Here is a 27482-nt window from a genome sequence, read left to right as displayed (position 1 = left end):
ACCAACTCCCTCCTCAAACCACAGCTCAGCATTTACCAGGGAGCCTGTGGCAGGCTGCAGGGAGCCTGTCCCCTTCCCAGCTGATGACAGGGCTCTGTCCCTGCCTGTCAGAGGATTTCTGAGCTTGGTTGTGGGTCCCGGCCCAGCCCCTCGCTTGCTTCACCTGCTGCACTGCTGTGTGCCGGCAGCCGCAGGCTGGCTGAAGAGGCTGTGCTGCCCGGGCTGCCAGCAAGTGCCATGTGTTGCTCCAGTCCCTGGCGTGTTCCCAACCCCAGAAGCTTGTGGGCTGGGTGCTGAGCTCTGGAAGGGACATTGCTGCAAGCTGGGGTCAGCTACAGCAACAGGACACCAAATCTGGGCTACCCCTGTGAGAGTGGTGCTGCTGGAGCTGGGAGCGGGCAGCGTACCCCCCGCACCCCTGCTCAGTATGCAGCAGAGCACCTCCTGGCACGGCTTAGCAGAGAGCCGTGAGGGCACGGGAGCTGTCACAGACCCTGGGGGCTGGGGCAGCCCTGCTTCCCTCTCCGCAGCGTGCCAGGGATGCGACGCAACAGGACATCGGCTCCTGACCCCATGTGGTGACCTTCCCCCCTCCAGAGAGGTCTGCCGGGGACCGAGCCCTACTTTGGCAGGGGGTGAGGTGAATGGGTGTGAGGAGGGTGGGCTTCAGGGCTTCGACGCAACTTCTGCTTTGCTTCCGCTGGGCACAGCCGGGGCTTTGCTGGGGAAGGAGCCAAGGGACTGGCTGCCCACACTGGTGGCCGTGTGGCCAGAGCGGCGGGCTGGCCACAGCCCTCATTCCTCCGCTGCTGGGTACTGCTTTGTTGCTAGCTGGTGACATCACCCGAGAGCCCACCCCCTGCCTCTTATCCGTCTCTCCGTCTCGCTCATTTATTCACAGGCAGCACTGGCAGGAGCAGGGGCTGTGCCAGAGCCAGGGCTGGCGGCAGCAGCATGCGTGCGGCGTCTGAGGCTCAGGGCACGACAACCACGTAAGGTGCCCTCCGGAGCTTCTTCCCTCACCTGCCTCCGCTTCCCCCAGCAGAAACTTCACAGCTCCCCCACGCACGGTCCGGGCTTCTCCGGGGGGGCTTGGCAGCGACAGCCGCATGCATGACACTCCGAAAAGGAGAGAAAATGACCATAAGTATCCAGGAGCACATGGCCATTGACGTCTGCCCCGGCCCCATCAAACCCATCAAGCAGATCTCTGACTACTTCCCCCGCTTCCCTCGCGGGCTCCCCGCCGCCGTTGGCCGCAGCAGCACCCTGCGCTCTGCCGTCAGCCAGCCCTCCGTCAGCCCCGCTGAGGCTCCCCGAGAGGAGGACGAGGACGTGGACCATCTCTTTGGAGCCTATGGCACGACGCCTGCCGAGCAGCCAGCTAAGCACCAGGCACCCGAGGAGGTGGTGGATCCCGAGGGCTACGAGTCCGACGACTGCAGTGAGTTCCTAAGTTTCTGCGGGAGTTTGCCGGGTGCTGAGGGCAAGGGTGGGTCTTAGGGCTGGTTCCCCATCTTGCTGCCCGAGCCGTGCGCCCTTCCCGGCTGCCGGCTGCGCTGTCCATCTCCGGGATCACATTGCAGCAGTGACAAGCCCTGTACTCTAGGCAGGGAGGCTGTCACAGCACAGCTCCAGAGCTGCTCCTGAGTGGAGAGTGGCCCTGGGAGTGTCCCTGCTGCAGCCAGGCTGACCACTAGACCTAAACTAGGGAAGTCTCCCAAGAGCCACCAGTTGCTGTGCTTTGCCATTGTGGTTGATGCACTTCTCTGCCTCATCCCTGCCCAGCTCGTTGCCTTCAAAGGCTGCCAGCTGGGCTCAGACCCTTCGGTTAATCCGTCTCAGTGGTGCAGCCTGCTCCAGCCACCCTGCTGATTAGCTGGCGATAGGCTTCAGCACCGCCTGCTCCAGATCACGGAGATCTGTTCAGAATGACATCTGCCTGGGAAATTTCTGTCCTCTCCCCTGGCAAACTCCGGTGTGTCATTCCTGACCCTCCAGCTGCAGACAGAGCCCAGTCTCACTGCATGAGACCATGGGGGGGCTTTGGAACAGAAGGCTTTGGTGTTCTGGTAGATGCAGGTGTTTGCAGTGAGGTTTAACCCCTACCCGCCCAGAACGTCCTTCCCACCCAGCTCAGTGGAGCTTGCAGGCTGCAAAGCAGCTGCTGCCTGGCTCTGCCAGCCACAGCAGCCGGGTCAGCATCGCTTTCCTTGGCGTTGGTTAAACCCCAAAGTCTCCATTCAGCACAGCCTTTAGAGGACAGATCCTGCGAGGGGCTGAGCACAAAGTTTGATGCTGAGGAAGGTAGTCAGTGCTGCTGAGTGGTGCTGTGTGCTCTTGCTGGGGGAAGGGGAAGGCTGAGCTCCCACGATGCTGAGCTGTTTACGGCCCAGTGCCGGGCAGGCAGTGGCTTTCCCTGCGGGGAATGTCACAGCCCTGTCTCAGCATCGCTCCCTCGCTGCTGGGCTGGCCTGGGCTGCTCTCATCTATGCCAGACCCCGGGTGTGACCCCAGGGAGAGCTCCCCAGAGTTCTGCTTGCTGCAAGGTGGCACTCGGCCACCCTCATGCCCCTCTCTGCCTGCTGACCACCAGCTACAACTGGGGGAGCTGCTGGGGCTCTGGGTGCAAGCCCCAAACTGCTTGTTCCTTGTCTCCCCATCCCAGTGCTGGGGTCACACTCTCTGGAGGAGGTGAGAGCTGCCATGCTCCTGGGGAGAATATCTCTGCTAAGCAGTGCGTGTCCCAGCCAGGCACTTAAAGTGACTTTAACCGGATTTGGGTTATTTGCTGCTCTAATTATTAGATTGTCTTTGCTCCTCCTGGCAATAGAAATGGGAGCAGCTGGGCTCAGGGGCAGAGGTGTGTGGGAGCCGAAGCGCTCGGGGCCCTGGGGCCCAGCCCTTGGGCTGGGTGACTCGAGGGGGAAATTGCCCAGGTGCTGTGTTCTGCATTCAGCCCTGCTGGCGATGCCAGGAGCGGCTCTGCTTGGTGCCAGGGCTGGTGGGTGTTTGTCTCACTCTGGATGGTGTTAGGAAGAGTGTTTCTTGCAGCGTAACAGGTGTCAGGAAAACTGCTGAGGCTGGCTTGCCAGATGTGGTGGGTTTTCAGCTGGCAAAAGCAGAGCAGGGAAGTGGGACTGGATTGCTGGTGTCACATCTCTGGGGACAGCATGGGATGGCCCCAGCCACTCTCAGCGCACTGGTTGGCATAAATTTGCAGGATGAGATTGTGATTCCTCTGTGCTTCACAGCCAAGTCAAAAGGCCAGATCAGGGCTCGCTGGCCCCATTTTCCAGGCAAGGAGCTGGGAAGGGATTTGTGCAGCCTGACTTGAGCCATCAGCTATGCTAGGGAGTGTCTCTCAGCTCCCCCACATCCCTGGCAGCTGCTGCATTTATCACCTGCACTAAATTTCCCCTGGGGACCCTGTCTCTGCCTGTACAACAGGGCAGTGTTGGGGTTTACATGGTGTCAGTTCCCATGGGTGGCACATGGGGTTCAGGGAGCCGGCTGAGTGCTCTGGGATGATGATGTCAGAGCCTGGGTGCAGCACCTACAAGCCAGGGTCTTGCTGTGCAGGGTCACTTCTTGCCTCACTCTCCAGAGGTGCTCCCAGCACAGTGCTGGAGAAGTGCAAGGAGAAGGATTTTTATCATGGCTGGATCCATCAGGAGGAGGAGGAGAGGGTGGCCCCTTCCCATTTGTCCCACCTGCCTCCAGGTTTCCCTCCCTCACACCAAAGCACTGGTGCTGACTGGGTGGGTGAGAGGCATAGAGCTGCCTCTGCCTGGAGAAATGCAGCATTTGTCTGGGGTTCCCCTACACTTGCTCCTGCCCAGGGTTATTTCTCCAGCCTGGTTTCCTGGGTTTCCAGCAGCACCAGCCTGATGGGTGACAGGACCACATCGCTCAGTCACCGCAGTGCTGTGGGGTGGCATTGGGCAGGGGCTGGACTGGAGCTGCCAGCCTCCCTGCCTGACCTCCAGTACTCCTGGCAGGGCCATGGGAAGCAGAGCAGGGTAGGTCCTGTCTGTGCCCAGAAGCAGCTCACCTGGGCTGTCTCCCTGCACCATGCTCCTTAATCCTTTGCTGAGTTGTGTTCCTGACCCCACCAGCAATCCTGGGAGGTGCCTGCAGAGCTGGCAGCAGCTCCCCTCCTGCAGACAGCCTCTCACTGGGACATAGGCAGCCCCAGAGCAGGGCAAGCCTGGGAGAAGCTTCAGTGTCTGTTCCTACCCAAGCAGGGCAGCCTGACCCAGTGGTTTGGCAGCCACAGGGAGCGGGGATGTGTGTGTTGGTGATTTGGAAAATCAAAGCTCCCCAGGCTGCAGGAGGCAGGTGGGATTCCTCCAGAGATGGGTAAGGACCTGACTGAGGTGCAGTAGGGTGGGAGGGGACCCACTGACCTGGGCATTCACTGGGAGGCTGATGCAGAAGTGTGAGCTGTGATGGCTTTGGGTCATGTAGGGCTGATGCTGGTGGTTTGGGGCATTGTGGTGTGGTCCCGTGGAGCCGGTGAGTGCAGTGCTAAGGGGAGCTGTGCAGGTGCCAAGGAAAGCAGAGATGGTCCATGTGGAGCAGCCATAAGCAGCCTGTTGAATGCAGTGAGTGGCAGGGAGCAAGCAGGGCTGGGGAGCTGTCAGAGCAGATACAGCAGAGACATCAGGTCTGGCTCTGGCAGCACTGGGAATCATATGGAGCCAGCCCTTCCCATCACAGTTGCTGTGAGGATTTGCAGGGTCGTGTTTGGCACCCTCTGCTATCCCAGGGCCCTTGAGAGAGGGACTCATCAGTGCTCTGTGCCTCCTCTATCCTCTGTCTGCAGGGATGCCCTGGGAATCGAGCCCGAGCTGTACAGAGCAGGACTTTTCCTGCAGTGGATTTGTCCCCAGTGGAGCTACTGAGGGTGGGGACTGAGGCAGTAGAGGTGAGGAAATGCTTTTAGTGCAGATCTTGCAGAAGAGTGCTTTGGTGCCTTCAGACCAGCACTAGCATCTACTGTGACCTGGAAGAACCAGCCAGGATTTAGGGCTGGGAAGAGGGGGATTCCCTTCTCCTGCCTCAGGTCACCCAGCTGTCACCTCATCTTTGGTTCCCCCGGCCTGTGACTGGTAACAGCAGCAGTGCCCTGGCCTCTGGGGTCCCCAACCCTCAGGGATGCTTCCCACCCAGTCGGGGAACTTGCTTCACATGAAAAAGAAGCAAATGCCAGCTAGGTGGCAATGTGCCACCTGCCAGGAGCTGGCTCTCACCTCCCATCTCCCCAATTCCACACAAAGCGCTGCCCCCCAGGCAGCTGCACTTTCCCTGCCACAGCACCAGCCTGAGCCTGCACCTGACTGATTTAGAAAGGTCTCTGAAATCTCTGTGCAAGCAGCACTGAGGTAGAAACGTGGTCCCACTGAGAGAGTGCTGCCAGGGGACAGCGCTGGAGGGAGCAGCCATCCTTCTGCAACATGCAAGTTTCCAGCCCTTGAAGAAAAGCTCCGTTCCCATTAGCTGCTGTTTGGCTTTGGAGCAAGGCTGTGGCCAGTGCTGGAATATTTCTTCTCTCCTCTGTGTACGTTTGGCTCTAGATTTTTGGATGAGGAGGCAGCCCAAGAGCAGGAGGTTGCAGTGGGAGCTGGCATTTCTGGAAGAGCTGTCCCATACTTTTCCTGTCAGCACTCCAGGGCTGTTTCCATCTGTACAAACCCATCGCATTTTGTAGTGTGCCCAGCTTTGCTCCCGAGGGGAGCAGGCTCCTCAGCTCCTGAGCTGCAGCAGCACAAAAACAGCTTCTCCAAACTACAGCTGAGAGGCCTGTCCTGGTGCGTGGCTGCTCGTGACGCCTGCTGCAAGCAACGCCACAGAAGTTATTTAGGAGCAAAGAAGGTAATTAGGCAAAGCCATTGTACAGATATTAATTGCTGGCTGCTTAAAGACATAAAGAAGAATGAAGGTCTTAAGGAATGAAGGGCTTGCAGGTCACCTGGTGATGCTTTTGGCCAGGCAGGAGGGAGAGACAAGGAGGGGAAATGTGCATTGGAATGCTAAGGATAGTTACTTCTGAAATGCAGCTCCTTGGCATATGCTGTCACTGCTATTTATAACCTTTGAGTCGTCTTTTCAATCCAGATAAGGCCCAAAGAAGTGTTTTTTAACTCAGAACTAAACAAACCACCACAGCTTTAGGCAGAGCTTGGAGCATGGTTTTGCCAACCTTAACCACAAGCTGAGCTGCCTATGCCACAGAAATGTCCTTAGGTGCTGGACAGTGTCAGACTCAAGGTTTAAGGGCACTGAGAAACTTGCAACCTTCCTAAGGGAGACCTGGGGTGTCAACCGAGGTGACTTGGGGTTAGCTCCTGTCTGGTTTTCCACAGGATACCCTGGCGTGGGATGAGCTCTCACCCTTTCCTGCTGGCTGCCCCACCAGTGGTCCAAGTGGAGGCTATACATCAGGTGCTGCTGCTCCTCCAAGGAGCCTTCAGCCCCCAGAGATGCTCATTCCTAGGGGTTGGTCATAGCCAGGGACACCCTGAAGTGCTAAAGATAAATGTGGGGCACCTGGCGAGGCAAGGGTGAGCAGGGTGGGCATTCCTCCTCCAGTAGCAGTGCAGGGACCATATGGGCAGTGGCCTCCAGGGTCTCTGCTAATGAAGGAGCTGCATGGCTGCTTGTTAATGAGGGGCCTCTTTCTGCCTGGCTCCCTCCCAGCAGCTTGCCCAGCCCTTCACCTTCTCCTGGTCCTGGCATGCTGGAGGAGGGAAGTTCCCTGTCTGTGCTCAAGCTCAAGGGGTTCCCAGATCTTTCATGTTTGTGTTTAATACTGAGGGCAGTTTTGGGGGGCTGTTAATTGCAATCCTGTATTTCATTAAAGGAAGAGAGAGGGAAAGATTTGAAGGCCATCTCTAAATTGAAATTGCTGAAAGTCTAATTGCTGGTGACATCAGGGACCATTTAGTGCTGTAAAACATAATTGCATCTCTGAACTGTTCTGAGCAGATAAGTGTTCCTCTGAACACTCTTCCTGGAGAAGACAGAAGAGCTGATGAGCATCCATCAACCAGCCTCATGAAGAAGCAGCTCCCTGCTCGGGAGCTTGCCAGGGGCTGGCGCTGTCTCACCAAAACAAAGAAATTTAATTGCCATAGAATTTAAGTAAAAAAAAAAAAAAACAAAAAAACCATGACAAAACAGGCAGCAGTGGCAAGAAAGAGAAGTTGTGCTACTCCTCACTGCTGGTCCTGTGGAATTCAACCACATTGCTGGGGCTCCTGTGTGCTGGATCAGGTCCCTGCCAGGATTTTGTGTAGGATTGGGAATGTCCTGCCCTGCCTGCAGCAATGAACCACAGTTCCAGGAAGCTGCCAACTAGCACCACGTGGTCCAGGTGCCAACAAGAATGTCTGTGTCCCAGCATGGTCTGCTGCCCCAGGACATGTTCCAAAACCTTCCACAGGATACCTTTGTCATGGAGTAGCTCACGGTGGTGCTGACTTTCGGAAGTGTCCTCTTTCCACTTGCCTTCACCACCTTCCCTTTCAGCTGATGCTGAAATCTACAGAGAAGGCTGTGACTGTAGGTTCATGCCAGAGGTCAATGCTACCGTCAGACCTGGGGGTTTGGAGCTGTCAGGTCTGCAGCATCTCAACTCAACACCTTGCAGGATCCATCCCTGGCAAGCTGCACACCTTCTCCTCACACAGGCACACAAGTTGCAAGCAGCAGTCTAAGCAGGTCTGCGCACGAACCGGGAGTGCTGTGGGTGCTGAGCAAGCTCAGCCCTGGTGCTGATTTCCAGGGATAACCCTGGGGGGGGTTTCCCAGGCTCACTCCCATGTGACCTCAGGAGCTGGTCCTCCAGCTGCCCTGTTGTGTGCTGCTGGACCTGAAGAAGGCACTGCTGTACCCAGGGGAGGCAGGAGGGCATGCAGCCACCCTCCAAAGTGATCTGCAGCAGCCCTGCTTGGAAATGGCAAGGAATAATTTCTGTTCCTCCTGAGGAGTCATTTACCAACGTTTTAGATGGGGCTGTAAGTGCACAGAATTACTTGCTGCCTTTCAGGACCTTTAAAATTATCTCCATTGCAGAAGAAAATTAAAGCAATGGAAGAATAGGACCCTATCTTTTATAGTGCATTAAAAAATACCCAGTCTGAAGGTTACTGAACCTGTTCTTTCTGTAAGGGAGAGCTAATCCAGACAATCCTCAGCAGTCCTTTTACTGCTCCACTCTGATCTCCCTGGCACAAAATCCTTGAGCAGATTATCTTGGGAGCAGCAATGCTGATAAGCAGAGGGACTTAAGGCTTTTAGACTTCTTTTTAATTAGTTTTATAGTGGGTTTTTTTGTGCACACCTCAATTTCTCCCAGTGTAGAGCCTGGCTGGGCTTTCTAGTAGTAGTTGGGACGTGAAAGCTTTCCTGACTTTGGAAAGCAAGGAGCCCACTCAAGCCTCAGTTCGCTCCTCTGTGAGCTGTGCCGAAGCTCCTGGGTCCATGCTCCAAGTGCTGCTGCCTCTTCCATGTCTTGAGCCTCTCTTGGGCTGAGGAACTTTTCTTCTTGGGGTGTCCCAGGCCACCGGGAGGGTGGATCTGCCAACCCTGGCTGGGCCAGATGAGGGCACGTAGCCTGCAAGGACAGGGGCTGGATAAGGCAGCAGAGCACAGATTTATCACTGTGTTTTGCCTTTCATCCTGCAGGTATAAATAGAAGCCACTCCAGCCTCCCTGTCACCCTGGGCGCTGATGGGAAATGTCAGTAATAAACAATTTCTGCCGACTCCACCAACAAGGGCGGCAGCAGAGCTGTGCCAGGACACCACCGGCTCCGGGTGCGCTCCCCGTAGCCCAGGGCTCAGCTCGGAGACACAGCTGCTGGTTCTGCTGGCCTCTAATCATTCGGTGGCCCACTGAATTAATCAAAGTGCCCAAAGGTCAGTGGGGGAAGAGGCTGCGTTCCTGTGCAAGTCAGATTTAGTTCCCTTTTTAGAGCCTGTGTTAAATGCCAGACCCTGGCCAGCACCTTGCCATCAATCTCTCCCAATTCATGGAGGGGAAAGAGGGTCAGAACCTGCTAATGAGTTCAACTCTCTTAATGGCTATTTTATCATTGGAGCAGAATAATCATAATAATAATAATGATACATCCTGCCTGCTCCAGAGAGCGCAATGCTGCCTTTGTAATGCCTGACAAAGGCACTTTTTTTTTAACTTTTTTTTTTTTTTATTTGCAGCCTGTGTGATTAGAGGGCATCGTTCAGAATAGCCCAGTCAAGTTAAATACGTCTAGTAACAACGCTTCGAGTCTAATTGCTGCCCTTTTCTTTTTTAGGCACTCGCTCCCCTAATTAAGAGCACAATCGAGTTGCATCTCGGCTGGGAGGATGGGTGGGAGGGGAAAGCAGTCAAAGGAGGGCGATTTGGCCGCTTTGCAGAGGGCTCTGCTGCAGCCTCGGGGGCTTTGGGCCCAATCCCGCCGACTGCAGATGGTAGATATGCTACAGCCAGGGCTGGGTGTGCTGCCAGTGGTTTGCAGGAGGGGTGAGAGTGGTGAGAGCTATGCCAGTGGTTTGGTCTTGGCTTGCCTGTCCACCTGCTCGGCATGCTCCCTGCTCGGCATGCTCCCTGCTCCAGCAGCACCGAGCTGGCTCTCCACTGGGCTGCGGTCCTATGGGGGTTTGCGTGGAGCTGTTGTGGGCTTGTAAGGTGGTTCCCACCCCTGAATTTAGCTGGAGGTCTCCTGTCAGGCTCCTGAGCATCCCTGAGGCCAGACTGGCTGGGAGCAGCTGGTCAGGGACAGAGGGGGCTTGTCTCTGGCCTCCAGTGGTGTGTTGAATCCATCACCCAGCAGTGCATCCCCAGGAGGTAACAGGCTGTGGGGCTGTGACCAAGCTCTATTCCTATGTCCTCAGCATCCCAGCCCTGCTGGGTCCTGGCTCTTGCAGCAGAGCTTGCTTCTCAGCTCCATAGCAGCACCTTAGCCGACAAACCCCAAGTTAGCCTGATGCCTTTTGGCATCTCCATATGGCCACATTTTTAACCAATTAGCACTACATGTCCTGCTGATGTTTCAACATCCCTGTGCCCAAGGCAGACCCTTCCTTGGGCACTGAGACTCTCACCACCACCAACAACCAAAAAAAAAACATCCCTGCAGAGAGGAAAACCCTTTCAGAGCTGGAGGACAGCCAGGGCTGGAGCTCAGCAGGGCTGGGGGAAGCCATGCACCCCTGCCCATGCCCTTCCATCTGCTGGCAGCTCTGAGGTTAATGGGAACTGCTCAGGGCTTGCTCATGGACCAGCACTGGGGAGCAGGACCTTAGTCCTCAACTGCCAAACAAGTGTCTGCTGCCACATTATGGTCCTTTTAGGTTGTGCCCATCCTGCTCCCCTGGGGCAGGTTGTGATGCTGAGGGTTCAGGAGGCTTTCTCAGTATTTCCTGGCTGGAGCCTGTTTTCATGCCAAGCTTTTAATTTGTTTTCTAAATTGCCAAATCCAGCAGGCTAAACCACGGGCCCCCTTCTGTGATAAAAATAAAATAACAGCTTGATCCTGGGAGGGCCAAGTGGCAGGGCTGGCAGGAAGCAGCTGATTAAAGGGCAGGTGGAGATGATGAAGCTCCCAAACTGGAGGCTTCGTTTTCCGCCTTCCAGCAAAAATCAAGATTGGCTGAGTTTTGCTGAGTTCGTTTTTGCTCATGTGCTGTGGAGCCTCCTGCCACACCTGCCCCCCTGGTCTGGTGCAGCCCTGAGCTCCCCATTAGGAGGAGCAGCTGAGGGAACTGGGGTGGTTCAGCCTGGAGAAAAGAAGACTCTACAATTAGCTGAAAGGAGGTTGGAGCTAGGTGAGGGTCGTAGAATCATGAAGGTTGGAAAAGACCTTTAAGATCATTGAGTCTGACTGTAACCCAACCACCATGGGTTAGACCACTAAACTATATCCCAAAGCACATGTTTCTTGTTATATCCCATAGCTACATGTTTCTTGAATGCCCTTGGGGATGGTGCATCCACTACCTCCCTGGGCAGCCTGTTCCAACTCTCCACTCTCTCAGTAAAGAGGTTTTTCCTAATGTCCAATCTAAACCTCCCCTGGCACCACCTAAACCCATTTCCTCTCATCCTATCCCTAGTTACTTAGGAGCCTCACTCCAACCTCCTTTCAAGTAGCTGTAGAGAGCAATAAGATCTCCCTTTAGCTTTCTCTTCTCCAGACTAAACAACCCCAGCTCCCTCAGCTGCTCCTCATATGATGCCCCCTCACAAGCAGGAGCTGCCTTTCATGACCAAATCAGACTGGCCCTGATCCCCCTGTTACCCTGCACTTGCCCTGTGAGCACACCCAAGATGAACCACTCCATAATCTTCCCCAGTACTGCAGTAAGACTGACAGGTAACAAGTGGTGGGATGAAAGGAAATGGCCTCAGGCTGTGCCAGGAGAGGTTTAGGCTGGATATTAGGAAAAATTTCTGTAGTGAAAGCGGTCAGGCATTGGAACAGGCTGCCCAGGGAGATGGTGGAGTCACCAACCCTGGGGGTGTTCTGGAAACATATAGCCATGGTACTTCAGGATGTGGTGTAATGAGCATGGTGGTGTTGGGTTGACAGCTGGACCCAATGATCTTAGAGGTCTTTTTCCAACCTTAATGATTCTATGATTTTATGATTGCAGAGCACAGGCAAGGACAGCCAGGTACCAGCACACTGGGGCACTGCTGTACTTTTCTCCTCCTTGCCTGGCATGGAGTGAGTTTGGCTGGTCTTGAAATGCTTGTTTGGGTCAAACCCAGGGCTGAGGCACAAGGTGTTGCAGGTTTGGCTTCATCCTTTATCACTTCCATCTCCCTTGAACCCTGGCAGGTAAACCCTCCTGATTTATGACTTACCCAAGCCGACACTAATACACCATGAAATTAACTCCAGAGCAAGGAGGGGTACAGTGTTCTGGCAGAAGTCTCTCTGAGTATTTGCTCTGCTTTGAAGGCAAGATATTTGCTCTGGAGCAATGATTTTTATTTGCTAGCAGGCAAACCTGTAGCCTGTGTTGGGGCTGAAAGACACTGTGAAATTGCAGCAGGAAGGTTTCAGTCCTCTGAATCTCTGCTGCCTTTCAGGGCACCCTGCTGCAGAGGCTACCGATGGTGGAAAAAAAAAACCCAAACACCTTATTTCCTGCTGTAAACTTTGTCCAACTTACCTCCCAGGCAGCAAATGTGGCTTTGATATTAAGCAAAATTGTTCTGGTTTTTATTTTGGATTATTATTTTCCCCTGCTCTGAACCTGCATGCGTGATGGGAAGGTGCAGTTACCTTGGAAACAGCGGTGGGATGCTGCGTGGTGGCATGGCAGTGTTTGGGCAGACCCCTTTTGTGAAGCTGGACGTGGAAAAGTGTGGGTTGTGGGGTCCAGAGGCACCCTGGAAGTTCAAGTCTGTCAGCAGGTGAAGCTGTGCTAGGAGAGATGCTGCTCCACACGCAGGTTTGGTGTGCAAATCAGGGCCAGGAGCCCTGCAGAAGGTTTTGGAAACGTTTTTGGAAAGCATGTCTTGTCTTAAAGCTTTTCCTTTGCTTTGGATTAGCACAGCTCACTCAGATCATCCAAAGGGAAAGAATTTCTCAACTGAAACATCCTTTTACTGCTGAAACTCTTCTGGTTTGGTTTGATCTCCTGCCCCTTCCCTGTGGTTCTGTCCCAGGAGCTGCCCTGTTGCTGATGCTATAAGGGACCACTGCTCTGATTAAAAGCTGCTGGGGGTTTGCATTTAACCATAGAAGCATTTTCTGCTCACTGGGCTTAATTTGCTGTTTGCAGCCAAGTCAGAGCTGGGAAGGGATCCCACTGGTGGCTCATTTGTTTGAAGGTGTCCCTGTGCAAATACACATTCTGGGAATGCCAGCAGCACTGGACAGGGCAGATGTGCTGACAGTGGGTGTTGGTTGTGCTCCACCCATGCCAAGATCTTCCTGGAGAAGAGCCTTCAGCTCCTAAGGGATAGAATACTGCTGGCTGTGGTGGAGCTGCTGATAGGTGGGGGTGACCCACTGCCTATACAGTCAAAACCTCTGTGCTGGCTGTAGTGCCTGGGCAATTCACAGTCATTCATCCCTCTTGCCCCTCTCTCAGGGCTGTGCCAGCCCCACCGGCCAAATGTGGGATGGCCACCAGCCTCCCAGCATGAGGCCATGTTTCATAACAGCCTCACAGGAGAATGCTTTCTGCTTTATGATGTCTGCAGCCATTTCTCTAGCATCTTCATCCACATCTTTGTGTTTAGAGGGAGAAAAGCCAGTGTTTGCTGGGGCCCAGGGGTTAATAACATCTTTTCTGCTTTGCAGCCACGCTGGGCACATTGGATTTCAGCTTGCTCTATGACCAGGAGAACAACGCTCTCCACTGCACGATCAATAAAGCCAAGGTAGGTCTCAGTGCCAGGCATGTGAGCAGCAAGGACCAAATGCCCTGCAGCTGGCCACCTTGGTTCTGCACTGTGGGGCAACAGGGCCCTGCCAAATCCATGAGGCCCCCCAGGTTCCATGGCTGTGCCAAGCAAATGCAGCAGTGATGGCAGTGTGCAAGAACACCCAGGTGTGCACCCAGGGGCTCTGGTATCCCTGAGTGCAGCCATGCCTCTGGCAGGTCCTTTTTCATCCTGACACCCAGTGTCTCTGCCCTCTCCTTTCCCTCCATCCCTGCCTTTCAGGGCATTTCCAGCAGGATGGAGAGGCTGTTCATCCCCATGATGAGATGGCTGCAGCTCCTGATGCTTTTCAGAAGAGCACCCAAGCCGCTGTTCTTTGCTTGACGCTGTGACCGGCTGTCAGTTTATAAATGGCTCTTTTAAATGCTGCTAATCATTGCCACAAAGTGCTCTGCCTCAGCGCCTTTGCTGTCTGCCTGATGGAAGCAATTAGGGGGTTTTGCACATATTGGAGCAGAAATAGATAACTGAGGTCCAGATTGTGCCTCCATGCCTGTGGAAGGCGCTTCTGGGTGCTGCTTGGTCCCTCTCTGTTTCACCCAGGACCAGAGCAGAGAGGGCTCCAGGTCAGCACAACTGGACCCTGACAGTTCTGGGTTGGTGGAAGAAGATCTGAGTCCCTGTAGATCGTCTAAGTCCCTGTAGATGTTGTGAAGGGTTGGAGGGTTTTCACAGAAGAAATTGAAGGAGAAAGGGCTGTGAGCTGAGCCCCCAGAGGATCAGCCCACATTGTTTGCCTTCACAGGATGCTCCTCTGTCCTCTAGCTGCAACTGGATTCTTTGCAGCCCCCTTTGGCTGGGTGCTGACTGGCATCTGAGAATGCACATCCCCACCCCAGGGCTCTCCCCATCTGGAATAAAATCTCAAGCCTGATGGCTTGGCTTTGTGGGGGAATGTAGAGACATCTTCCCCAGCAGACCTGGAGCTGCTGCTGGCCAGGGAGCAAGCAAAGCACCCCCAGGTGCCTGGCAGGGCTGAGGTAGCCAGTGGAGTTTGCTTCCCTGCCTGCCACCCCCCTGTCTGTCCCCTGTGAATTCACCATGAGCCTCTGGGTCAGGCTTCCCTTGGTGTGCTCCGGAGTGGTGCCAAGGAGGAGATTTCTAGTTGGGTTTGCAGTGGGTGGAAGAGAGAGAGGAAGGAGACCTGCAAGTGATAGATCTAACAGCAGCAAGAGCAAAGGCAGGGCTGGATAGGATCAGTGGTTGCTGATCCTCATCCCACAGGCTTGGGGACACCACACAGCACTGGCATCACCCCTGCTTGTGGCGTGGGCATCCCCTCCCCTCACTGCTCTGACATTAAAGTCCTGTTCATTTCCATTCTGCTTTCATTTTCCCCTTTTTCTCTTTTATTTACCTTGCCATCTGCTCGCTCTCATTTCATCTCTCGCCTGGGGAAAGCTGCCAAAACTTGACTACAGAAAGGTAAGGGCCAGGACTCTGCTGCCGGTGCTGGAGCCAGCACTGGCTGTGTAGCCACTAGAAGTACTGCTGTAGAGGAGGTGATCTGGTGACTGGTGAGCACTGGGGCCGCACACATGGACCACAGCATAGTGCTGGGGTGTGCCTCAGGCTGGGGCTGGCCTGGCTGGCCTGATGCCCTCAGTGAAAGTCCCCTCAGGACATGTCCCACCTGCAGCATCTCCTGGAGCCTCAGCTGCTGGCAGCAGCTGTTAAAGCCTGGACTGCTTCAACCATGTGAGAAGTGATTTTCTTTCTCCCTTCAATACCCCCCCACAAACAACCCTCTCTCTCTCCATTTAGATCTTTTGCTTCTCTATATTTATTTAATCTCCAGCATTTTTAGATCTACTGATGTCCTTCTCAAGTCCCATTTTGAGCTCTTGGGGTGTGGGAAGGGGGTTAGCAGGCATCTGAAGGCACTGAGAGTGAGTAAAATCCAATCCATCTGCTCTGTAGCCATCAGCTGTTGTATTGTGCAGAAGGTTAGTATAGCTTCTCCTCTTGTTGGGGTTTGCCCTGGGGACACCTGAGGTATTTCTTGGTGTGCATTCACAGCAGGATCTCAGAAGAGATGCTGGCTGTTTCCAGAGCTTCAGTGCAGGCTACATCCCAAGTCTGGATGGGGCTGGAATAGGGAATGAAAGGAGGTTTGGTTTGTTGCAGTATGGAAGCCAGAAGCTGCAAGGCTATCCCCAGACTGTGTGGTCACACCGGAAAGGAGGCACTTGGTACCTCAGTTTCCCTAATAGCACATAGAGGTGACCTGCCATCAGGCACTCTGTCCCAACAGATGGATATCTGAGGCTGGTTTAGGAAGGCTGCCAATGCCTAGCATCTCTGCAGGCCCTAGCTGGGGAAGTGAGGGTCCTGGTTCCTCTTAGAGATGATCAGATTAAGTGCAGGGCTGATGTTAGTCCACATCTGGATTGTGAGGCAAGTCCTCTGAAGGGCAAGGGAAGGGACACTCAAGGTGCATTTCCCTCCAGCCTTAACTTCTTAAGACAGTCCTATGCTTTGGTGTTGCCTTCAGCAGATGCCATCAGGGTATGGTCTCAGCAGGTGGGGCAGCCACTTCTCTCCCCACACTGCCTCTGCTAGCACCAGGTTGTTTCCCCTGCTGTGCTGGTGTGAGCCCTGGGAAACTGCAGAAGTGTCAGGGCTCGTTGGCATTGCACTGCAGGGCCAAAGCAGATGTTGGCTTGGGGCATTGCAGTGCCAGGTAGGAAAGAAACCCCATTCCTGCCCAGCGGGAGCTGTGGTGGCATGGCCAGTGGTGCTGCCACCTCTCCCTGGCCAGCAGAAGCTCGACCCTGTGCAGGCAGGAGCAGGCAGGCTGCCAGCAGCTGCCTCACGCTGCTGACTTTGTGTCTTGGCAGCAGCCCTGGCCCTTCCCTGCCTTTCACGCTTCAGGCACGGCCGCGTTCCGGCACGGTGCAGCTCAGCTCCGATCGATCGATGGGCGAATAAATCAAGGTGGGCTGGGAGCCTCCTTCTGGACTGCAGGAGCAGATGCATGGCAGGAAGGCTCTTCCCTCACTGCCTGCTGCTGTGCACGCATGTGTCCATGTGTCCTCCTGGGGTTAATCCCACCATAGTGTGTGGGAAACAACTGGGCTGCCCCTGGGCTGTGCTAGGCATTGCCCCCTTCTAGGAAATGAGGTAGAATATGATACATTTAAAGTGCAGGCACCAGGGTCTGTGCCTTGGCATGCTGTGCCCTGGCTTGGGTGAGGGATTCATTTTCCACTCAGTCCTGCAAAGCCCAGCCTGTTGCACGGAGCAAGATAATAACCTGCTGTAGGGGCATCTCTAGGGGGGTGAGGCAGTGCAGGCACCGTGGGGCTATGCTGTCCTGTACCTCCGTTGCCCTCCTACTTCCAGGAGGAAGATCCTGTGCGTGAGTCTCAGCTGGCTGCTCAGGCAGCAGGGCAGGCAACTCCCTGGCCCCAAGCAGGCCACGTAGAGCAGACACTGCCTGTTTGAGTATACTTGGGGGCTACTCTCCCTGCCTTGCTGGCTGCAGCCACAGCTAGAAAACGCCCAGGAGTTTCCACCCTGCCAGGCATTTGGATGCTCCCCCACGTCCAGCCAAAGCCGAGCGCTGAAGGGCTGTGCTGTGCATTACTTATGGATTTACTCATAAATATTTATCACTGCAGGGAAATTCCTGTCTCCAAGCTCTATGTCCTCCGGGCTCTTGGGGTGAAGAGTTTGCCCCATTTTAGAATTTGATGCCCCGGGCTTGGAAAAGGTGTCCGGGCTGGTTTTTGGGCAGTGGGAAGCCTGCTCAGCAGGCAGGCAGCTTGCCCTGGGGTAGACGACAGAACGAATCCTCCTGCTGTGATTTCGGTATGCCTCTAGCGAGGCGTTAATCGGCAGCCCGATTAGCCTGACTCGTAATTAAATCCTATTGATTAGCTAAATGTCACTGGCACGGAGAGCAGCTGGCAGGGGCTGGGATGCAGCGGGGCTGTGGGTCTCTGAGGGATTGCAGCAGGAATGTTGGGGTTGGGTAGAAGAAGGCTCCATTGCTATGTTGCACAGCAGCAGAAATCGGTCCTGGCAGGAGGACTGTTTGGAGCTGGGTCTATGCTGGCTGAAGCCAATGGGAGACTCTGCCATCATGTAGAAGCCTCCTCTGCTTCTCAGCTTTCTTGGAGCTTTAGACTGGAGGTCCCTCTCCATCCACAGAAGACGTGTGCTGGTCACCCTGCAGGTCCCTGGGGTGAGGTGCAAGCTCCTATGGGAGCAGCTTTGCAGGGTAGAGCCACCAGGGCTGTTCTCACAGTGAACACATCCCTGCTCCAAACTTGTATCAAGTGACATGGGAGGGAGGTAGATGCAGCATTAGGAGCCATTTTCTAGGCTCCTGTCACTCCATCTTCCATAGCACATCTATTAAAAAAGCCTTTAATAGCCTCCTCAGAAGGTAATTTAATTGAGGTGAATTGATGGGTGAATTACAGAGCTGTCTTTCTCCATCCATTTTCATGGAATTTGCTTGGTTGCATCTGATGTCATTTGCTGAGCAGCATCGGCCAGGTGGGGCACCCTGGTGAGGGGGGTTGAGGGGAGCCTTTGCTTTCCTCAGCCATGAGCAGTTTGTATACCCAGCCAGATCCCTTCCAGAGCCTGGGGACCAGCCCAGCCCCTTGCTGCTGTGTCTGCCTGTGGAGTTGTAGCTCCTGTCCTCCATATCTGCTGCCCTCCCGGGGCAGGGACATCACCCGAGAGGCACTGCAGCGAGAGCAGAGCCGTTTAGCTGATATTTTTATCCTTTTGGCCCTGCTTTAGAAGCAAAATCCTCTTTGCTGGGCACCATTTGGTCTCCCCTGCCCCAGGGCAGCATGCTGGTCTCTGAAGCAGAGCCCTCTCCAAGGTCAGGAGCAGCTCAGACCCTGAGTTGAGTTGGGCAAATCAGGGAGGGGTGGGACAGGGATGTCCCGAGGGGCTGCCTTCAGGCTGTGGGTTATGCTGGGTGTGTTACTTTGTACTTGCAAAGCATGGAAGCAATTTCCCAGCATTTCCCTCTCTGATTTACCCAAAGCCAGGCCCTGATGATTACATTTTCCTCACGTGCAGCCTTTCCCCCAGCAGCCCACAGGATTGCTTCCCTGCCAGGTGGATCCCTGGCAGCTGCACACACTCATTAATCCTGGGCACTAAATGCTCTGCTCATCATGCCAAGGGTGTGATGAGTCCTTAACAGCACCCAGGCTGGTTCTCATGCCTGGGATGGAGCTGGGCTTGGATGGGTACTTCTGCAGAGAAACCCTCCTCTGATCCAGGCAGAGGATTGTCTTCAGCCAACCTAGAAATAACTCCTGCAGGGATCCTGCAGCTAGCCTGGAAATGATCCAATGGCTTCCATGATGGAGCTTTTATCATTTCCACTTAGGACTGCTGAATATTAGGCTCCATTTTTCATGCTCCTGTGTTGCTTCCCTACTCCATGAAGTTGGTTTCCACTGGAGTTGGTCTGTGCAGTTATGGCTTTGGGTTGGGTTTGTGCATCCCCCTTGGATAATTTTCAGCCCACTGGTTGTTTAGAAGAGGAGCAGGTTTGTCTCCTCCCTCTGCCCAAAACAGAATCAGCTCCATCACTCTAACAACAAGATCCTCATCATCCTTTAAGAGCTGTGAGGGTCTTGTGGATAATCCATCAGGATGGCCACAGAGACCATACCCTTGTGTTTGTGCTCCAGTACCCCCAGATCTCCCTGCAAATGCCACAGCCGTCGGCTGGCAGCAGCCTCCCACTGCCCTGCAAGCTGCTCTTCCTTCAGCTGTGCCTTAATAAGGAGCAGTAGGTAGGTGCTATCACACCCTGGGGGAGCACTTAGAAGCCCCACCACAACAGCAGAGGTGTGTGTTTGCTCATAAGCAATTATTAAATGACAAACCCCTGTAATTTCAAACCTTGAAAACTACTGAGCTGATTTACTTAACCCCCAATTAATCGTGATCAAGGTGTCAGAGGCAGCTGCTGGAAGAGCAGAGAGGAGCTTTGTGGCCGATGCCAAATGCAGGTGAGAAGCTTCCCACAGCCCCTCTTTGGCTCAGGCTGCAGATGATGGAAGGCTGAGCATGCTCAGCTTTTGCTGTGCAGCCCAAATCCTGCTCCAGCTGTGTTCTCCACCTTCCCTGAGCCAGCAGATCACAGGATCACACAGAATCCCAGTACATTAGGGGTTGGAAGGGACCTCAAGAGATCATCAAGTCCAACCCCCCTGCCAAAGCAGGATCACCTAGGGTAGTCTGCAGAGGAATGCATCCAAGTGCATTTTGAAAGTCTCTGGAGAGGAAGACTCCACAACCCCTCTGGGTACAGAGCCCATAGATGGGCTCAGCAAAGCCACCCCACCTGCCCAAGAGGTGCTCTTGTCCTAACTGCTGCTTTTGCTCTTGCCTCTGCAGGGGCTGAAGCCGATGGACCACAATGGTTTGGCAGATCCATATGTCAAATTGCACTTGCTTCCTGGAGCCAGTAAGGTAAGAAACCTTTGTCCTTCTTCCCTTCACCTTTCCCTTTGAAATCACAGCTGGAAGATTCCCCAGGGAGAAGCTCTTCACCCAGGGGCTACCGATTGCTGCAGCCAGACCTTGAGTCTTCTGCCCAGCTCTCACTCAGGTGAGAAGGTGGCAGTGGGAATGAATTTGGGCTAAATCCATCCTTGCAGGGGTGGTAAATAACTCTGCAACATACCAGTGCCTGGGATCTGGGTGCCAACCCTGAGTCCTCACCCTTGGGAGCAGGGGCCGCAAACGCCGCACTCCAGAATCCCCCCGGGGAAGAACCTAGTGAAACAATCTGAAACTATAAACAAACCAGCTCCTATTATTTTTTAAATTTTTATTCCCTTTTTCTTTTGCATTTAAAACCCCTCAGATCATAATAAAGCAGAGTATAAATCGTAGGGGAAATAATTCCATCTACTTAGGTTCAGCGCTTGCTGGAGAGAAGAGTAATTAAAGATATTGATGTGTAGTGAGAGCTTGGTGTAACTGATGGGGATGTTGAATTTAAATGCTAAATGTATGTGTTATGAATATTAATTGCAGTCTTATTTTACACTGAAGGGAAGACCTTTTTGGGGGCAGAAGGGGGAGGTGTATTTACTTGTTACGCTTCGGTTGAATTAATTCATAATGTTCAGGGCGGTAGAGGGAGTTTTTAACCACATTTCAAGTTCTGCTGGAAATAGGAGAGCCAGGAGCAGTTTCATCAGAGATATTATCTGTCATTTCCATGTTTTGCAAATGCATCGATTAGCATTTCTGCTGGAGGTGATGGAGACCAGAGAAGCAGGAGGGAAGCTCTGAGCTGAGGGTAGTGTAGGAGCTGCGGATTCAACAAGCCCGGAGCAGCTTGTAGAAGGGGGACCCTCTCCTTGCCCCCATGTCCCTCTGCCTCTGTGCTGTGTTCCCAAACAGCACTGCCCAAAATCTGCTCTGGGAGAGGTGAGCAGATCTGGGGGGATTGTGGATGTTTCATAGAACCATAGAATTGTTCTGACTGGAAGAGACCTTTAAGATTGAGTCCAGCCTTCAACCCAACACCACCAGGTGATCCTTGAGGTGCCTTCCAACCTGGTGTTGCATGATTTGTTTGCCTCATGCAGAGTAGTCAGCAGGCTGCTGGCTACTGAGTCATTCCAGATGGGAGAAAAAGGCACTCCAGAGCTCAGGTTAATGCATGTCCTTTGCCCAGGGCAGTGTTGGCTGCTGGGTGGTGCCCATCACTGTTATCCCATTGTCTAAACCCACTTTCTTCCCTGGCTCCAGGGGCTCCAACCTCAGGATCAGGCCCTGATCTGAGCTGGCAGTGGGTGCCATCAGGGTGCTTTCCCTGCTGTCCTTGTAACTCCACAACAGGCTTTTACACTCCCTCTCTGAGACACATCTTGCTGCTTGGGTGTGACCCTGGCATGGTGGCCACAATGTTGCCAAGGAAGGAAATAAAATAGGTGTGGGGTGAAACCTGGTACCACAAAGTACCTCGTTTGAAGCAACTTCACAAGGATTTAAAGCAAACAAGCTGTTAATGAGGACAGCAGGCCATAACTAAGAGCACCCATCTGCAGTCTCCTCCCATCTGCTCTGCTCTTGCCCCTGGACATGCCTCTGGGTGAGCAGTATTTGACACAACCATGTTGGTGGCTGGGAGCAACAGCTCCTCCTCCCACACTGCAAACAAACTCCTGCCTGAGCCATGGGGAAAGTGTTTGGCATCGCAGGGCTTTACATGTTGCTGCTAACTGAATCCCTGCCCCTGCATCCTGGTCAGCTGCTGGAGCATCTTGCCTTGCTCCTGGGATCTCCTCCTCCTAGCCTGGTGCTCAGCATTTTGTAGCTCCTCATCCAGCCTCTGCAGTGCTGCTTGAATTTCCTTCAGAGGCAGAAATGGCTTTGGAAACCTAAATGAAAGCACCACACAAAATGCAGAGACTTCTTCTGTCTCAGAGAGATCAAACCCAGAGCAAGCAGCTGCTTTGCACAAAGTGTTTGGGGGCAAAAGATGCTGTGCTGTGGTCCCTCTGCTGCACCAGCAGCTCCTCCAGCTGGTGTTCATGTCTAGCTGATGTGGAAGTGGCTGTGTGCTTGAGGTGCTTTTGGTGAGCAAAGGACTTGCTAGTGAGGTGACCTCCTCTTAGCTGCAAGCATAAGCTCTCTTCTTCACTCCATGCTTCACATCTTACTCACTTTTAGCTCAGGGCTGGTGAACAAAGGTGGAGAAGGTAGCAGCTTCCCATAAAAGACACACAAGACAACTTTGAAGTGTTGATTTCCTCAGAGTTCCTTAGCTTAACGACGACTGAGGCAGGGATTGAGCTTTCTGACTTCATACCTAATTAGAGGGGAAATTACTGCTCTGGCTGTCCCAGGCTGGGGAATTTTTTGGAGAAGCCCCATCCAAAGCCTGCAGCCCTTTGCTTCTGCTCTCCCTCTGCCCTGGACAGAAGCAGGTGGCTCAGTGGGTAGGGAGATCAGTGTCCCCTGAGCTAAGGGACTGATGTGTGCCTGGATTGCCCATCCATGCTGGTGACATGAGCTGCTACAACAGCCCCACTGTCCCCAGCTCCCACTCTGCAGAGCTGTGGTGCTGGAAAAGAGTTGCCAGTGTTAACAAAACACTTATCAAGGAAGTTATTTTGAGTCAGGCAGGAACGGGAGCTGTGCCGGGAGCAGGAATGCGAATAAACAGCCAGAACAGCAAATTGGTATTTTTTAATGAACCTGAAAAGACGTTTTTTTCCTCCTCTCTCTTCTGCTGCATAAATGAAATCCCCATCCTCTCGCTGTGCTCTGCCAGGGTTCCCATTTTGCTGGCTTCTTCCAGCATGCAGGGTGTGGGGTTGGATTGCTTTGCAAGTGAGCCAGTGAGTTGCTGTGTCTCTGTCCCTCTGCTTATCACTGTGGCTGGGGGGATCTGAGCCACCCCTGTGAGGACTGGGGCAGAAGGGCAACAGCAGCATCGTTTTCTCCCCTTCCCTGCCCATCAGTGCCCAAGTGATTGCCTGGGGCTGGGTGCCACTGACTGCTGTCTCCTTTGCTCTTCCAGGCGAATAAGCTGAGAACCAAAACGCTGCACAACACCCTGAACCCCACCTGGAACGAGACCCTCACCTACTATGGCATCACCGACGAGGACATGATCCGCAAGACCCTGAGGTAGGGCCCCAGGGGGCTGAGCAGGGTGCTGAGCCTGGCACCAGCGAGGGGGGCGTGATCCTTGCCGTCCCCACAGGCCACCCCAAGCATCCCTGCCCATCCCACTGATGATTTCCTGGGAGACCTCTCAGGGGTCCCCACAGCCCAGCCCCACAGGGTGGTCCTGCTGCAGAGCAGGGCAGAGTTATTCCCCACCAAAGCCTGCAGCTCCTGCTTGTGTCCTGCACACAGCCACCACCCCTGCCCTGACCCACCAGTGATTTACAGGAGCTGCTGAGGAGCCTGGTCCTGCTTTGTCATTAACTTCACGATTCACTGGCTGGGCTCCTGCCTGCAGGGGTGATGCTGTTTGGTCTTAACCTCTTCACACCCAGCTCTTTACCCCGTGTGTGTGTCTGTGTTAAGTCTTTGTGGTCATATCTTGCTGAGAAAATCCCCTGGGAAAGCTCCAGGTCCTTATGCTGAGCTTTTTGTAAGAAAGCTGGAGGCATCCATGAATTATTGTCAAGCTAAATGACAATATTGACATTAGGACAAAGTTATTGTCAAGCTAAATGACATAAGTTTGTACCTGTCTGTTTTAGTCTTTCCCTTTGGTTCAATTTCTGCACAATCAGCATCTCCAGGGGCTGGGGGACCTTGTGTGGAGCTGGAGGTGGGCAGGGGAGTGTGGTGTGGGCCATGTGAGCCTGGAAGTGCTGCTTTGCCAGGAGCAGACCTCTATGAGCACAAAGGGGTTTGTGTCTTGGCCACTGTCCCACCTGGGTGAGGGCAGGGAGTGACCCAGAGCCTGCAAACAGATCCTGCCTAGGGAGGGTGCAGGGTGGCCTTGGCCACTCCATCACCACCCTGACCTGGGACCACTCTGCAGGAAGGTTTGCTGTGAGATCTGCTGTCAAACAAAGGAGGATTTCACATCCTGCTCTGAGGACTCAGGGCTTTGTCAGCTCCGTGGCTGGAATCTGACCTTCCTTATTTTGCAGGCACCCTGGGGGATTATTATTTTCCCTACTCTGAGAGCACGAAGCTGTCTTAGAAAAGGTCCTGCTCAGGGGTGGATTTGGGCAGAGCCTACCTGTTGTCTGCAGCGTGCATAGAGATGAGAAATTTAGCACCGCAGATTATTATTTCACATGGAAAATGTTAGTCATGCTGCAAGTGCTGCAGGCGAGTTGGGCTGGAAAGCCTCTGCTTTATTATTGTTATTGGTGGGGATTTTTTTATTTTTCACTCCAGGCTTTGAAGTTTTCAGCCTCTTCAAGCATGGAAATTGCTTTGTAGGGAGATGCTCGGCTGAGTTGTTTGCTGAAAGGCAGCAGGGAGCAGCAGGGCTTGACCCGTCCCCCTCCGTCTTTTTGAGGTCCTGGTAGCTGGTTGGCCCTGGGGAAGGGCTGTGCTCACCCAGTCCCAGGAGGCAGCGGGAAGGAGTGGGATGCTCAGTGGCAGGGAGACGTGCAGGGATGTGTGCAAGCCAGGCAGGATTTACCCTTTAGAGAACAGGGCTGGTGAGGAACGGCTGGGGGAAATGGGCTTGTTCACTCTGGAGAAAAGGAGGCTGAGGGGAGACCTCATTGCTCTCTGCAGCTCCCTGAAAGGAGGCTGGAGTGAGGCCGGGGTTGGGCTTCTCTCCCTAGGATCAGGTGACAGAAGGAGAGGAAAAGTTTCCTTACCGAAAGAGTGGTCAGGGATTGGAACAGGCTGCCCAGGGAGGTGGTGGAGTAACCATTCCTGGAAGTGTTCAAGAAACTTGTGGACATGGCACTTTGAGACATGCTTTAGTGGCCATGGTGGTGATGGGTTGATGGTTGGACTTGATGATCTTGGAGGTCTTTCCCAACCAAAATGATTGCATTATCCTATGTGATTCTGTGATGCTCTTATGAGCATGATCCTATAATCTCGCGTTAGCCCATCCCAGCTCCTGCCCATCAGCCTGGGGGATGGGGAGCCAAGCATGGCCATGGGCTCCTGCAGGGCTCAGCACATGGAGGCTCCTTGTGCCTCCTCTAAAACTAAGTGCCATGCACAGACCCTTGACCCCACTTCCAGAACTCCATGGTGATGCAGTCGCTGTGTGGGTGGGTGTGGCTGAACAAAGGTGCATTTCTGTCTTGGGAGCTCAGGAACTTGCTTGCAAGGTCTGTTAATGGCCAGTTACCCAAATAGCTTCAAAGGGATCCTTTCAGGGAGGTGAGGGAAGCCTCGGGCTTGCCCCTGGTGCAGGTGCCCTGTGCAAGCTCCCGGATGGGCAACTGCAGGGAGCAAAACTCCCTGCAAAGCTTCATCTGCTTATGCAGGGATAAGGTCCCCATGCCACCAGAGACATCCATCCATCCATCTGAGCTGCCTCTTGGCAGGGAGGTTCCCAGGCTCTCCAGCACTCTGCACCAAGACTGCACGTTGCAGCTGAGGCTTCCTTGCCAGCAGCTGACCCCAGTGAATTAGGTGATAATTAAGGATCAAAATTCTCTCTACCTGGAGAGAAGCATCCAAGTGCAGTTCTGACTCACTGGCATTTGCAGCTAACTGATGACCTTTGTTGGAGCCTGTCCCCAGGTCTGGAAATGAAGAATTAAAGAAACAAATTGGAGACAAATTAAAGAAACAAACTTTTTGTTGGAGAAGATTTCCCACCTGGCACCTCTGCCCTGGGGCTGTTGCCTGCCATGTGAGCCGTGTCCTCCCCTGGCTGTGGTGGGCTTTCCTAAGTGGTTTCAACCTCTTCTCTTGTGTGGACCTCCACATTTTTGTAGTCAGGACTTTGAACCCTTTCAAGAATGTCCCTCCTGTAGAGTGGTGTGTAAAGGTTCAATGCAGTACAGTGCTTGCAGCCTTGGTGGCCCTGTGTCCTTCCCTGTGCTCAGTGCTTCTGGCCTTGGTGGCAGGGCCCAGCCTGCCCTCAGGCACTGGGCAGGTACCATCTGCTCTGCCCAATGGGTCTGGTGGAATTTCAGGTGGGAACTCAAACTCTTGCCTATGGCCCAGGGAATTCTTCTGCTAAAACAAGCTTCTGAGCACTGTGGCTCCATTTATTATCTTGCACAGAGGAGCCAGAGCCTAAAATTCAAGTGCTTTTCATTTTCTTTAAGAGCAATTCCCCAGCCCCATTTTTTTTCTTTTCTCTCTTTTCACGGTTGAAGATATTGGCAGAGAAGATTTTATTTATTTATCCTGAGGCAGGTTTAGATGAGATAAGATTTCTTTCAAATCAGCCACAAGGTAGAAAAAGACACTTTTTATTTTAATTCTTTACTTGAATTTTCTTCTTTTCAAACACTGGATACTTAATGGAGTAGAAGGATGCAGGACTGGGAAATGTTGCAGCCTCTCATAGATATATCCACTGAATCATAGTCATAGAATCATTTTGGTTGGAAAAGGCCTTTAAGATCAAGTACAACCATCAGCCTAACACCTCCATGGTCGTTAAGCCACGTCCCCAAATGCTATGCCTGCATGTTTTTGAACACCTCCCTGAGCAGCCTGTTCCAATGCCTGACCACTCTTGCAGCAAAGAAATTGTTCCTAATATCCAACCTAAATATTCCTGGCACAACTTGAGGACAGTTCTATCACTTGATACTGGGAGAAGGGCTGCCCAGCTGGGCTGGAATCTTTGCTTTACATGAGGAGGGATGGGTGACCTGAGGTCCTTGTTGTCTGGAGCTCTCTCAGGACTTTTTATTTTGGTGTGGGTTAAGCTGTTTCTCCTCTGTGAGGCTCTCCATAACACCAATGGCAGTGGGTCTTCACCCTCCCATGCCATTACCTTCAGTCCTTCACTTCCCTCATCCATCATCTTAGCAAAATATCTCCTCCTCCTCTAGGAAAAGCCAGCTTCAAAGCTGTGGGGATGCTGCCTTCCCTGGTGCTAATCAGGTGAAGCTCCTGCAAGGCATCTGTCTGGAGTTGAAAGAGCATGAGTGATGCTTCCCTCGATCTGGGAGGTGATCATTGCTCAGGTGCCTCCTTGGTGCTGAGATGTGCAGAGGGGCAGGGAACATGACTGCAAAATCTCTTTAATGTAGAAGTAACGAAGGAGATCAAAGCTGCTGCCAGCCTTTGCCACCCAGCCACCTGGAGAGCCTGTGATGTAGTGGAAAAGCTGGAGGAGCACCCAAAAAAAATCTTCCCTGCCCACCTGGGCTCTTGGTAGAATGTGTCCAGCATGGGTTGTGGTGGGTTGGTGTTGGCACAGAGCACTCTACCACTGCCTGAAGACCTCCTGGGGAACAAGTGGCATTCACCTTGTCACAGAGACCAGAGCAGGAGCATCCTTTCCCTCCTGGAGAGCAGGGTAATGAGCCCCCTTTTCCCTGAGCCCCCCAGCCCCACACCGTGCCCCAACAAGCTGCCTCTTGTCCCTGTGCAGCCTT

At 53.5% G+C, this 27482-nt stretch overlaps 1 protein-coding gene across 1 annotated transcript in view; it reads left to right on the top strand.

Annotated features, from left to right (window-relative positions):
* The first annotated feature begins 1113 nt into the window (after positions 1-1113).
* Positions 1114-27482, top strand: part of DOC2B (double C2 domain beta) — a 35509-nt gene continuing 9140 nt past the window's right edge. The window contains exons 1-4 of the mRNA XM_054394504.1: positions 1114-1444; positions 13328-13407; positions 19852-19926; positions 22997-23106. Coding sequence (XP_054250479.1) covers positions 1114-1444; positions 13328-13407; positions 19852-19926; positions 22997-23106 — 596 coding nt within the window. The remainder of the gene's footprint in view (positions 1445-13327; positions 13408-19851; positions 19927-22996; positions 23107-27482) is intronic.

Source organism: Indicator indicator, chromosome 30 (assembly GCF_027791375.1).
Source record: "Indicator indicator isolate 239-I01 chromosome 30, UM_Iind_1.1, whole genome shotgun sequence".
Lineage (NCBI taxonomy): Eukaryota > Metazoa > Chordata > Aves > Piciformes > Indicatoridae > Indicator > Indicator indicator.
The sequence above is the reverse complement of the archived record's forward strand: the minus strand, read 5'-3'. Positions and strand labels throughout refer to the sequence as shown.